The sequence below is a fragment of the Dasypus novemcinctus genome, chromosome 29 (assembly GCF_030445035.2).
Source record: "Dasypus novemcinctus isolate mDasNov1 chromosome 29, mDasNov1.1.hap2, whole genome shotgun sequence".
Taxonomy (NCBI): domain Eukaryota; kingdom Metazoa; phylum Chordata; class Mammalia; order Cingulata; family Dasypodidae; genus Dasypus; species Dasypus novemcinctus.
The window spans coordinates 38605991-38620993 of record NC_080701.1 but is presented as its reverse complement, the minus strand read 5'-3'; the positions used below and the strand labels follow the sequence as shown (position 1 = coordinate 38620993).

At 34.4% G+C, this 15003-nt stretch overlaps 1 protein-coding gene across 1 annotated transcript; it reads left to right on the top strand.

Annotated features, from left to right (window-relative positions):
• The first annotated feature begins 11382 nt into the window (after nucleotides 1–11382).
• On the top strand, nucleotides 11383–11988 carry LOC101424593 (olfactory receptor 6M1-like). The gene has a single exon (XM_004474624.3). It carries the CDS (start codon nucleotides 11383–11385, stop codon nucleotides 11986–11988), a length of 606 nt encoding a protein of 201 aa, XP_004474681.3.
• The last annotated feature ends 3015 nt before the right edge of the window (nucleotides 11989–15003 follow it).

Genomic DNA, 15003 nt, shown 5'->3' with positions numbered 1-15003 from the left:
GACAGAAGACAGAAAGATTAAAGGGGAGAGCATTGGTAGCCAAAATAAGTACACACAGAAAAAAGGAAATCAAGGATGAAAAGCACAGAAAACAAGAAACACTGCTTGCAGCACCTATTAGAAAAGGAGGGGGAAAGATGGGGGAAAATAAAAGGAAAAAGAAAAATATGAAAAAAGGGCCATAGAGAGATGAGGAAGGAAGGACAAGGAAATAAACAAACAAAAAAGACCAGACAAGGTCTCAGGCAAGGAATCCTCTTTGCAATTGAATAAACTGCTTAGGAGTCTATCCTTCCCCCTTTCTCTCTTCCTCATTTCCCTCTCTCCCAGGGCAGCAGGAAGGCCATATGAGAACTCCCCTCTGAGATTCAAATGGAACCCTGGTGAACCAACTCACCACAGAAAATGATGACTCTTAGGTTCTTTGAGAGAGAGCACCCACACCTTGCCAAGAACCCTAAATATGCTATTGGAAGCTACCAAGCACATCATCCCCCTCCCTTGGGTGTGATGTGCAGGACTAGTTAATTGCCTGATCCACCTTCTCCCACACCACGTTTCCCTAATTCAGCATGCTTAGGTAAATTAGGCTCTCTCAGCAGATTCACCTCTCCTTTCTTCCTAGCCTCTCCCCAAGCCAACTGGCGTGCTCCTCCAAGTTCAAAAAGAGGGGAATAGACAATTGAATCTGCACTCCTTGGACCCCATCTGCATACCTCATCAAAACACTCTCTCTCTAGGAGTTTGCCCACGATCAGAAGGCTAGGTGAATGCTGGGGTCTTGGGAGTGCTTTGTTCAGGGAACATGGGTTCAGTGATCATCTGTTTGGGGAACAAGTTGCTCAGGAACACTGCTGGGTGACCTGTAGTGTTCAGGGAATGCTGTGGCTATCAGTCCTAGGCGAAGGTTTTAGCCTTCCCGCAGCTTCTGGTTCTAGTGTCAGAAACCCATGGTTTTACCTTGAGCAAGTACTCCTTTTGTCACACTCTCTCCAGGTCCATGTCCAGAAACCACCTGCTTTGTGGGATCCCAAAACTGCTCACTCAGGCAGGATTCTGTCCCTACTCAGCTGGTTTTTTGCAGGAGAGATGATGAGGGTGCACTCACTGGGATGCCATCTTGCCCCACCTCTTCTGCACATTATTGTTGACATATAAAAATCTGGAATAGATGCTGTAAACATTACATCAATGTTAAATTTCTTAAATTGATATCTGCATGCTTGGTGGTTACTTAATTGAATACCAGTATTCTTAGGAATTGTAAGAGAATGTAATGTGTTCAAGGAGAATAATGAATTCAATCGATTCTCAAACATTGAGAATATAGATCAATTAGAAGAAAGAAAGAAAGAAAAAAGAGAAAGAAAGAAAGAAAAAAGAGAAAGAAAGAAAGAGGGAGAGAGGGAGGAAGGGAGGGAGGGAGGGAGGAAGGAAGAAATTCCAAATGTGGTACCATGTTAATATTGGTAAATCTGATTATTTATAGGAATTATGTAGAAGCTCTCATAGAGGTTTTGTATTATTTGTTAATTGCCTTCTAACTTGAATTTATTTCAAAATAAAAACACAGAAAACAAAAAGAATTTGACACTGGTAAAATATTTTGAAGCTTCCTAGGGGGGACAGTGTCCTAATAAAATACTGGGAATCTTCTGACAAGGATGGTAACAATAATGTAATATTCTGAAACTTTATATAAGTAATTGGCAATTGTATATCATGTGGAAACTTCTGATAAGGCTAAGAGATATGGTGCAGTATGGAGAAATATCTGGTGAGGAATTTGGGCAATGATAAAATATCAGAAAAATCTGGGAGAATGGCTTCATTATTACAACACAGAATAATTTTGATGAGGATAGGGATAATGGAATATTATTAATATTCTTATGAGGAAACCAGTTACTTGTATATTATTGACAAATTCCCTGTGTGTAGAGGTAGTACTGTGTAATAATTGGGAAACATTTGATTAAGAATAGGAACTCTGGAATAATATTGTAAAAATTTTGATTAGAATTTCATCACTGCCAAAATATTGGGGAATTTAAAATGAGGAAGGTGGGAACAGGTAAAATATTAGGAAATTTTTAATGAGGAATGGTAATGTTGGTATAATTGGGGGGCACTCAAAGGAGGAAGAGGGAGCTAACACTGTATTACATTGCTTTCAATGAGGAATTGGGGCATTCATATAATATTGATAAACATTCTACATAGAAGGAAACCCACTCATTTAATATTAAGGAACATCTGATGTAAAATGAGAGACCTGACATATAATATTGAGAAACTTCTGATGAGAAATAGAGTCAATGCTATAATATTCTGCATTTTTCAGCATGTAATTTATACTCCAATGGGTTATTTTCACTGAGGAATGGGGTACAGTTATAACAGATAAATGGGACTTCATCACATTTTTAAAAAAATCCACCTTAAAGCATTTTCTCATAAAAGAATAACAGCAACTTACACAATGGGATAAATATTTGAAACCACATAACCAATAAAGATCTAATATCCAGAATATATAAGGAAATTCTTTAACATAACAAAAATGACAAACAGCCCAATTAAAAAATGGACTACAAAGTGGATTTGACTCAAGTGATAGGGCTTCTGCCTACCATATGGGAGGACCTGGGTGTGATCCCTGGGGCCTCCTGGTAAAAAAAAAAAAGAAAAAGCATGCCTGCATGGTGAGCCAGTGCACATGCAGCAAGCTCAGTGCCTGCATGAGTGTGCAAGTGGTGAGCCAAGAGCCTGTGCAGCAAATCAGTTGCCCACACAAATGCCCATGTGGCAAGCCAATTGCCAGCATGGTGAGCCACTGCCTGCACAAGTAAGTAATGCAGCAAGATGATAATGCAACAAAAGAGATGAAGCAAAGAGTCAAGGTGAAGTGCAGCAGAAACCAGGAACTTGACAAGGAACCTCTCTCCACATCTGAGGTTCCCAGGATTGAATCCTGGTGAATCCTAGAGGAGAAAAAAACAAGAGAAGACAAAAATAGAAATAGATACAGAAGATCACACAGCAAATGGACATGTACAGCTAAAACATCAGGGTAGAGGGAGGAGAAGAAGGATGGGGAGGGGAATGGGGAAAATGGACAAAAGACTTGAATAGAGATCTTTCCAAAGAAGGTATACAAATTATCAGAAAGCAGAAGAAGAGATATACAATATCCTTAGCCCTCAGGTAAATTTATACCAAAACCACAATGACAGACCATTTTTCACCCATAGGAATGGCTGCTATTTTTAAAAAAAAAGAAAAACAGAGAATAACAATGGTGTAGAAGATGCAGAGAAATAGGAACATTCATTCATGCTAGTGGAAATATAAAATGGTGCAGTGGCTGTGGAAGACAATTTTGCAGTTCCTCAGACAGCTGAGTTTAGAACTGCCATTTGAGCCATCAATCCCACTATTTGGTAAATTCCCAAAAGCACTGAAAGCAGGGACTCAAACATATTTTCACATCTATGCTCACAGCAGCATTTAATTATGTTTGCCAAATAAGGAAGCAACCCAAGTGTCCATCAAGTGATGAATGGATAAATAAAATGTGCTAGATAAATCCTATTGAATATCATTGTTGTAAAAAGGAATCAAGTCCTGATATATGCAACAACATGGATGAAACTTAAAGATATAATGTTGAGTGAAATAAACCAGACAGAAAAGAACAAATATTGTATGATCTCACTGATTTGAAACAATTCTAATAAGCAAACTCATAGCATTTACAATACAGATTACCAGGTAATTGGATGGGGGTAGGAAAGGCTGAAGTTAAGGCTTAAACTGTATAGAGTCCCTGTGTGGAATGGTGGAAATGTTTTAGTAATGGATGGTGGTTATGATAGTACAACAATTGTGAATGAAATTTACAGCACTGAAATGCATTTATTAATAAGATTAAAAGAGAAAATGTTAGAAGGTATATATGCTAACTTAATAAAATTTTTAAAAATCATGGTGCTACACTACTACAAACACTACACTCTAAGTTAAAACATGGTATAATAATAAAGACAATAGTAATAATTATGTAATAATATATAATAATAATGTGGTATCATCAATTTCAACATATATTCTACACAAATCTATGGTGTTTTAGTTTGCTAAAGTTGCTGGGGCAAAATATCAGAAATTATTTGGCTTTTATAATGAGAATTTATTTGTGGTAAAATCTTACATTTCTTGTATCCAAATCAAGACATTATCAGAGATGCTGTCTCATCAAGGTTGGAAGCTGTAGATCCTGGACTGTGCCATGTGGCAAGGCAAAATGGCAGCTCTCCATCTGGATCTCTACCTTCTCCCACAGGCTGCTTTCTCTGACAGCTTTAAGCTGCTCTGTGGCCTAGTCTCCTGAGGGCCTCTTTCCATGCCTCTCTGTGCTTCCCTGTTTCCAGTCTCTGGCATCTGGGATCTCAGCAGAAGACAAGAAAGACAGAAGCTTTCTTATCTTCTGCAACTATAGTTGATCATGGAGTCTTCTCTCACATGGCAGGGTAAAATGGCAGCTGTGTTTCTGTTTCTATTTTTAGTTCTCAGTTTATATAAAACTCTGACAGAGGGTGGAGATCTAATCTGGGCCTTGCCTCATTGACTTAGTCAAATCAAAGGCCCTAAAACAATCCAGTCAAAATGATCTTATCAAAAGTTCCCTTAACTTAATCTAAAGCAATCAGAAGGTCCGACACCCACAAGAATGGGTTAGTTCCAAGAACATTACATTTTCTGGGAGTCACAAAATGTCAAATGGTAACTGGTGTTAATAAGAGGGTGGTATTTGGGAATCCTATGTTTTATCAATGAGTGTTCTGTAAACTAACATCTTTTCTAATACAGAAAAGAAATACCTTTTGTTGAGATAATGGGGCACTGATGTAATGTTGGAAAAGTTCCAGTGATGGATGAAGGTACAGGCTTAGTATCTGTACACTTCTAATGAGAAATGTGAGTATTATTATAATATATAGGAATGTCTGATTTAATATCCAGAAAGTCCTAGAGATGAATGAGTGAGTTATTGAATATTTTGGAAACATCTGATATAATATCAAGGCACTGATATATTGGGAAACATAAAATGACATAAATTGATGTCCTTACCACCAGCCATGTGACAATGACCTTATTTGGATAGAAAATCTTTGAAGATATTATTAGATAAAATGAAGCCAAACTGGAGTAGGGAAGGCCTTAGTCCATTATGATTTCTAAGGCAGAGACTGAAGTTATGCCAAGTCAATGCACGCCAAGAATTGACAGCAAACTGCAAGAAGCAAGGACAAGGCAAGGCAGGTTTCTCACCATACGGGTCTCAGTGGAATCATTCCCTGCTGGAAACTTGATTTTCACTTCTACCATCCAAAACAGTGAAACAATAAATTTCTGTTGTTTTAAATCATCCTGTTTGTGGTACTTTCTTACAACATCTCTATTAAACTAAGACAAATGATCATTAGCTAGAACTAAATTAATTAAAATAATTTATGGAGCTATTTTCCTCTTATTTTAGTGGAGATAGTTTTTCTGTTCTTGTAATGAACTATTTGTAGAGCTTCCCTGATTTAAACACATATGGGAATAACTCAATGTCTTCCAAACTGAATCTGTCCAACAATACGGAACTGACCCTATATTTTATTTTTACTCTTTCCTTGACATTTTGTGTAGTAGGGAGAACATATGAAGTCAGATTAATGCTTATAAATGATATAAAATTCATTTGCAGAGTTAAAAATAAAACATGAAATTACCAGACAATTGAGTGATTCTGCAATTTGAAACAATATAAAGTCAGATATGGAATGACTGAGTGTGGATTGGAGGTGTTATAGAAATGCACATTGATTAGCACTGTATTAAGTCATATCTGGAAGAAAATGAAATTCTTGGAAAACCACAAGTGGGTAAACTGTGTTCTATATGTAAATCAAACCTAATGTGGATAATTTTTCGTAATCCATATTTTCTGTATATGATTTTTGAAATGATCAATGTCTGTGGTTGAAATGAGGAAGGAAGGAATTGAGCTGAAACCACTTCTCTTCAACTCTAACTCAATAGAAAGTATAAATATAAAAATCCCTTCACGGTTTGTACCATATGCAATTCCCCTGTTCAAATCTTGCCAACAGGACCCAGTTATTCATTTTGGATGTTATTTCTGAATCTATCAAATTAAAACCTATGGAATATCTATATCTCTTCAAGTCCAGACTCTTCATGAATATATGTTAAAACAATATTATATTTCAGTTTTCTAATGTAAAGTGCAGAGTATTCATTTGGAATTCTTTTCCAGAAAGATCTTTACATTTATCAAATTTTGCTTTTCTATAAAAGTGCCAGAATTAGAACAGATCTAATATTTCCTTTTCTTTTTTATTTTGTTCATTTTTTCATTCATTTACTCATATATCAAATATTTTAACCATGTGCTCTGTGCTACTCTTCTAAATACTTATGTTCCAAAGTGAGTAAAACAATTTCCTGACACTAAACATCATTGATAATTGCAATAGGGAGAGGCATGACCCAAGTAGAATGTCATCTAAGGGCAAAATGCTAAAAATATGTGTGTATGTTTTTATTTGCATATGAAATAGTATAGGTACCTAAAGTAAGTTAACTAATCATTCAACTTGTGACCATAGGAAATATAAAAAAGGGTTTAAATCACTGTAGGTTAATGAAGACAGAATTTCATTCTATCTGTAGAAAGAAGGAACTATTGAATAATATAGGAAGAAGAATATGCATAAGCAAAACCAAGGAACCATTTTGTATAGTCCATCATAGCTAATTATTGGTGTAACCATAATGTAATGCATAATTGACTATGATTAGAAATAAAGTTTTTAAGGTCACAAAATCTTTACATGCATGTTCAAAAGAGCTACAACTAGTGAATAAGAAGTTTCAGAGGATGGCTAACAGGGAGGTGAAGGTGGTCAACCACCACACCAGGGAACCTAACTCCAAGCAGGAAAATTGCACCCAGCAACCATGGTTCTAAGCCCCCTCTTGATATAGAGGTGGAGCAGACATCATCATTCCAGGGTCCACAGAATGAAGGAATAAAATATGCATGAGCATGAACTTACTGCTACTTTACTATAGATGTGATTAATAATGGAAGAAACTGTAGCATTGATCTGGAGAAAGTGGCCTAGGTAGTTAGTTACTGAGGGCAGGGAGAGGGAAGTAGAGATGAGATATGGGGGCATTTTGGGGACTTGGAGTTGTCCTAAATGATATTGCAGGGACAGATGCTGGACATTATATATCCTGCCATAACCCACTGAATATACTGGGGGTGAGTGTAAACTACAATGTAAACTATTATCCATGTGGTGCAGCAGTGCTCCAAAATGTATTCACCAAATGCAATGAATGTGCCACAATGGTGAAAGAGGTTGTTGATGTGGGAGGAGTGCGGTAAGGGGAGGTGGGGGTATGTGGGAACCTCATATTTTTTAATGTAACATTTTATGATTTATGTATCTTTTTTTAAAAGACAACTTAATATAAAATAAATAAAAAAAGAAATGTCAGTGGAAATTAGAGAAAATGATCCCTCTGTATGAAAAGTTTGAAGAAAAATCCAAGAGAGAAACTGCTTTCATAAGGTTCCCCAATGCCCTAGTTCAGAGGTGGTCATGGCCTTGTGGGTGGGGATGGATTTTCGCTCCTCTCAAATTCCTCTCCAAAGTTCTAGTGTAGGACACACATGTTCAACGACTGGTGGTAGCCCTAATAGTAGATCTTAGCACTTCACATGCATGGATTTCTGTTTGTGAAATAAACCTGCACATTCATTACAGTCACTAAAAATGAGCAGTAACTGAATTCCATTCTCTCCAAAATTGAAAGATAGCTCACTGCAGCTCTAAAGTACTGCATGATTATAGTTTATATTCAAAACACATATACACATGCATGCACACATACATATGTGCATGCCTATGTGCATGAAACTTGTTATACAAATTATTTGAAACTCCTTGTCCCTTTGCTTTTAAAAAGTCTCTTGGGAAATAAACTTTTCTATATTTACTTGAGTCTCTGTGGAATAGATTCATAGTGGAGTTTACAATGCAAAATTTGTAGAGAGAAAAAAATTAGGCTGTTTTTATTTTTTCTAAACAAAAAGGCTCACTTGAGGGATCCTGTGTTGACTTTAAAGCCTTGTTAACCTCAGGGAGGCTTCTTTCAGGTTTGTGCTGCAGAGTTGTCCTGGGGTAATTTGGAAGTGGCCCAACCTCAAAAGTGATCTGATATCAGCAGTCCCTATGAAAACACCCTCCTCTTGTCTCTGAAGACCAATTTCAAAGGAAAGAAAAATGGAACAAAGTTCAATCTCCTACTCCTTTTTCCTGGACTAAGACATTTCTGCTGTGCATGAAGATATTTCCTATAGCAAGGTTAGAGATTGTTGAGGGGAAAAGTTGGATGTCTTAGAAAAGGAGCATAGAAACTTAATGGGACTATTTCCTGCTATACAAAAATCTTACCCTGCGAAGAAGATGGCCTCAACTCATGGTAGATGTTGGAGAATTCTTTGAGGGTTCAATGTTAGGGAAAGTTGTATAGTCTTGAAAAGTCTGAATAATTTTTTGAATATTTATTTTAAATAATCATAAATAAATTAATTTAGTGATTTAATAACACATAGAATCTCACCATTTTTTAGCTTTCTGATATTATTCCATTGCTTGGTGTCTCTGGAAGTCACTCTTCCTCATCAATTTCCTTAAGATCTACTCAAAGGCCTTTTGTCTAAAGATTTTATTCCTTTTAACTTCCCTTAATCAATCAGCCTCTCCCTGTTCTGTCCCCCACTCTTTACTTCTCTTTCTTTATCTCTTTCTCTTGCTCTCTCCCCAGTTCTCCACTCACCACCACCCACTGAGTAACATTAAGAAGGTCTTTGACTCATTCATTTTTATGCAATAATATAATGATATTTGACCATCTGGTATTCCATTTGACAATTCCTTGCACTAACCCCATGGTCACAATCTAAACCCAGATTCTTAAGGGAGCTGTTGAAAGACAGGATATGCTACACTGGAATCACATTTATGTGAGTTGAATTTTTTCTGCTTTCCACTTCTAAACAAATAAAATGAAATAATATTAATAATGTCTTTATGGAGTTTGGGATATTTTCCCTAAATTGCTGTGGTTTGATTGCATGTAAACATATATAGTTGATATGAAAATTGTATTAGTTATTCTACTAGATTGCACTTAATTTATTTTGATTAATTTCAAAATAAAAATCATTTCTAGTATTTAATTGTAATTATAATATATATTCACATATTTTGGAAAATTTATTTTAATATTGATTTCAAATTGTTACAATCTTTATCTCTACTGATTCATTTTTTGGACACTCACATAAAATATTGAATGTATTTTCATAATTTAATTATAAATAATTGACTTCATCAACAATATTAACATCATCCATACCATAGCTCATTTTCTCTTTTAGTGATCAGAAAACATAGAGAGGTTCAAAATATTTTTTATGCCAATATTCTCTATTAATCTATGTATTGCTTACACATACTTTGGAAATAATTATGTAATCTTAATTGTCTCATATATTCATAGATTTTTGCATCTGTAATGGATATTTATTATTCCACGACATCAACTTACACTTCTTTTGTTATTGGGTTTCTTTATTGTCTGAATTGAAATTTGTTTGAAATTTTATTGTGATACTTGCTTTTATTCTTACTAATTTTTTAAATTCCCAAATTCATTCTAGTTTAAAAGGAATAACATTTTTATCCATTTTAATTATGTTCATATCTTACAAAATGAATAAAGTTAACTTCTGTTTTTGTTTTCTTTTTGTTTTTTTGTCTCATACTTAAACTAGTTGAGCTTAATCCATTTATGTGTTTGTCTTGATATAACTGATTACTGCTCTTCCCAAGTTTTCTTTGGCTAGATGATCTCTTTAGATATTTTTTTCCTACCAAAATGGCATAATACTGGTAAGTGCTTGCTTTCATTTATGATAACAGTCTTTATTATGACATCTTCAAATTTGGAATTTTCTCTGTGCACTAACACTATCAATTTAATTATATAACATAAGAGCTATCACTCTATGAAGGGAAGTATGTTCTCAAACATTTCTGGCTAATGCAACTACACATTTATTGGGGCAGTCTAAAATCATTTATTCTAAAAATTTGTTCCAAGAAAATCTCAAAAATTTTTTAAAAATTTATACTATAGAAATATATTTTCTTTAACTTTTCATTCATTTACTATTTAAAAGATCTCCACTAATAGATAAAATTCCATGGATTACCATAAAATTTAAAGAACATATTAGTAAAATTTAAGATTCTCTGGAGACAAACCACATTAAATATCTAAAAGATGATTAGCAAATTCATTTCTAGTGGCCAATATTGGTTGAGCTATACTATTTACTCACAGTAGTTAAACATGAAGACATAGAGGTAGTATTCAGTTTGTCTTTGCCCTACAAAATTAAGACTTGCATTACCTGGTAATATATTCAATATTTTGTGTAAACCAGATGCCTGAAGTAAAATCAGTTAAAAATTAAATTATTCTTAACTATTGAAATGAATCTATTTGTTGCTTATATTGGTTTAAAGCAGTTTTCTTCAAATAATCTTAATGATAAATATTTATTGACAATATATGAGTATATGGTAATTATTGCCTTATCATTTGGGTTATGAAATAGAGATGTAAGGGCTAGAAAAAACTTATGGAATTCAATTCTTATATGTCTTAATTATTAGGAACATTGATTTTCATATTTTTTCTAGAATTTAGAAAAATGTTATAATAGCTGTATTTTTCATTCATGTAGCTAATTTCTCAAATAAATAAAATTACCTAACTTCTTTTATCTTAGATGATTCTGCTTTCATGAGTCCTGCAGTTTGCTCTTTCATTCCTTGGTTCTCTTGTGAGAGGAGATTCCCATACGGCATGGAGAGAGGCAATTGGACGATGGTGACAGAGATTAATTTTATTGGGATACCTACCACCAGGGTCATTGGGGGTATCCTGTTCTTCATTTTTTTATTGGCTCACTTGGTGACTGTCCTTGGAAACACCCTCATAATTACCCTGATTCTTCTGGATTATAGGCTCCAATCCCCTATGTATTTCTTCCTTAGCAATCTCTCTTTCAGTGAAATATTAACCACCACATGTGTTGTTCCCAAGATGCTGGCAGGCTTTCTGTTAGAGAAAAAGAGCATCTCACTTAATGGATGTCTTGCCCAGTTCTATTTCTTCTTCCTCTCTGGATGCACTGAGTTCATCCTTTTTGCCATCATGTCTTATGACCTTTATGTGGCCATTTGCAACCCCCTTCAGTACTCTATGATTATGACCAGTTCATTCTGTGTCCGTCTTGTAATACTCTCCTGGGTAAGCAGCTTTCTCCTTATTCTCCCAACCACCATCTATAGGGCAAGGCTGCCATACTGTGGCCCCAATAAGATTGGTCACTTTTTCTGTGACAGTGCTCCCCTCCTCCACTTGGCTTGTGCTGACATACATGCCATTGAACTATTGGATTTCCTCAGTTCCCTTGTCCTGCTCATCAGCTCCCTGTCACTCACAGTAGTCTCCTATGCTTATATCATCTCCACCGTTCTGAAGATACCTTCAGGACAAGGGCAATGCAAAGCCTTTGCCACCTGTGCCTCTCACTTCACCGTAGTCTCCATGGGCTATGGGGTCTCTATCTTTGTGTATGTTCGCCCATCGCAAAAGAGCAGCCTCCACCTCAACAAGATACTCTTTATCTTCTCCAGTGTGATCATACCTCTCCTGAATCCCTTCATCTTCAGTCTACGGAATGAAACTATGAAAAATGCACTGAAGGACACCTTAACTAAGAGTCAGGGTTTCATCAAGTGGATGAAATCTTTGTGAGGGAATCATTGGGAATCATTCCAGACCTGAGAATTTTCAGTCTTTTCGAGAATGAGTTCAGCAATTGATACAATAAATGGCAGTATATCTATGCTAAGTCATCGTATTATGTCCTGTCATAAGAATGTAGTCAAACTGGGTTCACATGCTTCTTATTCTTAAAATTCACAAATAAATATTAAATAAATTACTCTTGGTTTTGATAGTGACACTTAATTGATATGGTGATTGTGCTGTTGGTTAAGTGAAGACAAAACAATAGTAGAGTAGTAATGAAGTCCCATATTTTTGTACATTGTTGGTTGAGTTGATATGTATCAGATTTGTAAAGAAGCGCACACATATGCACATAAACACAAACTCTCTTACACACTCACACACAATGAAATGTAATCAATGAATAAGTTGAGTTCTTTTTAAAATTAGCTCTTAGTGGCAATTATTATTAAAATCATTGTTTTTCTTATTAAATTTAGATATATTTATGAATGACGCTTTTCCATACATTTTGCTCTTTAACATTTGCATTTCCCTTTTATGTCAATTCAAGCATCTACTACTACATGAAGTACTTATTCTTATCCAGCTAGAAAGAAAGACTGCTTCTCCAATGAACTTGATACATATCTTACTATTAATTTCATCACTTTAGAAATAGATTTAAGTCAAATAAACAATATCAAACCTTATATCATTGTCCTTTTAAATTTTTGTTTTACCTTAACATTTATGTAGTTTTTATCTTTCCCAATAAATTATAATTTTCATATCTAGGAAAAATTAACCTCATAAGAATTTCAAACCCATTACTAGATAAAAATCCAAAAATACATAACTGGTGACTTGAATGTTTTGCCATCTTCTGTTTAAACTTTCTCCATGCATTGATATCTTCTTCAGATACATGGTAAACTGATTTTGCTCACATGTAGTAACACAACGAAGGGAAATCCTGAGTTTTATAATGATATTATCAATGAATTGAGGTTGATTTAATTCAAATTTGCAATGACCCAGAAAATTTCCTTATCTGACATTAGCTACATGATCATACCAGGACCAATCAAGTTTTTGTACAGTTTTGAAGGAACTGATTTCTAGGAGAAGAAATTTCCTTGTCATGCATAAAACAGATGTGTGCTAAAGGAAACCTCAATTGTCTTCTCTGTCCTTACCTCCATACAATAAATCCACCACTGATTTATATAATCATATTATCACTTATACTGAGATATATTTCATCTACCCTTTTCACAGTAGATAAGGAAAGCATGCAATATTGACAAATTTGGGCTCCTTTTGAGAATAAAATGGGGTTATGAAAAGACAGTTGCAAAGAAATACTTTCCAGTGGCATATCTTATCTTTTGGTCAACCTGCCAGTGAGAGAATAGAAAAGCATTCCACATGACTTCCTGTTCCAAACAAGGCATACTAGATGATACTCTTTCTTATTGGAGATGCCCAGATATATACCTTGAGTTCTACCATCTTTGAATCAAATAATGTAAATTTTTGAAATACATATTGTGTGATATAGGAAGAATAATTTGTTCCTATTTAGTTGAGGGAAAAAATGGAAGCAATATAGTGTTCCATATTATATTCATATACTACTGCAATATAGGAAAAATAAGGCCAGTAAGAGAAATTGTCATATAAATTTATTGACCATTGGCCTTCAGAAAAAGTGTTTTCTCAGTCAGTTAACCTGGATGTCCCCGATTTAGCCTTTTCTAAGTATTCTTCTCCCATGTCCTCCACATAAAATTTTTACACAAGTCAATTTTACTGATACATATTAATAAAGCACATGATTTATCCCAAGTGTACAATCAATCACATAGTTGTGTGTTCATCACTTCAATCATTATTAAAACATTTTCACTATTTCAATAATAAAAATAACAAACAAACAAATAAGAACATTGCTCACCTCTCCATTTCTCTGTTTCCATACTATACACATAGCTGCTATTTCTGGCTACTTTTGCCCAATCATTTATTTGCTTATTAAGCAGGTTTATTGAGATACATTCACATATTATATGATCTATCCAAAGTGTAAAATCAAATGGCTAATTTTAACAGTTAAAAGATCCTTTATTATAAAATTGTAAAATAAATAGAAAAAAGGATTGAAGGAAATTACAAATTTTGAATGAGAGTGCAAAGCCAGGATAGATTTTATATAATCAATTATAAATATGAATAGCAGTAGCATAGCAACAAACGTTTATAAATGCAAATAGTAATTCAAATTCAAATAAAACAGAAATTAATTATAACATAATTCTAATTTTTATATTACAGCTTAAACAATTGGACATAATCTTTAAGAATGAAATAAATTATTGGTTTAGTTATTTAATTTCCATTTAGGACAAAATTTTTTCTAGATAACCAAATTCCTATTTGGGAATTCTTCACATCTTGTTGGAATGAATTACACAAATAATTTGCCAATTCAAAATTTTATAAGGCAGAAAAACTAAAAATCTTTTTCAATAGTAGTCATGCAAAATAATTATTGATCCAGATAGACTATTTTAATTAAAAAGCATTTTTAAAAAGGTTAAAAAAAATGATGTATCCAAGAATTTAACTCTTCTCTAGCCCTCCTCTACTAAAAGAGTTCATTCTGTATGAAAAATAATTGCAGAATTCAGAGAACGGGAACAATTTGCCAGCTGCACTGGGTAATTATTGTTCATATATGATAATGTTGTTATTTTACATTTATCTGTCTTCCTCAGCTATTTTTTTGGTTAGTATTTGCTTGAAATACCTTTTTCTAGCCTTTCACTCTTAACCTTACATCTGAGGTGGGTTTATTGTAGACGACATATAACCAGCTCATATTTTTTTATCCATTCTATCAGTCTATGTTTTTTGATTGGGGAGTTCAATCCATTAACATTCAGCGTTACTACTGTAAAGGCGCTACTTCATCCATTTTGTCCTTCTGTTCTCTACTGTCATATCATTCTAATATCTGTCTTATGCTTTACTCTT

Bases quoted from the DNA above. Each gene is read 5' to 3' on its own strand.
- LOC101424593 (XM_004474624.3), top strand. From the start codon at position 11,383: ATGTCTTATGACCTTTATGTGGCCATTTGCAACCCCCTTCAGTACTCT.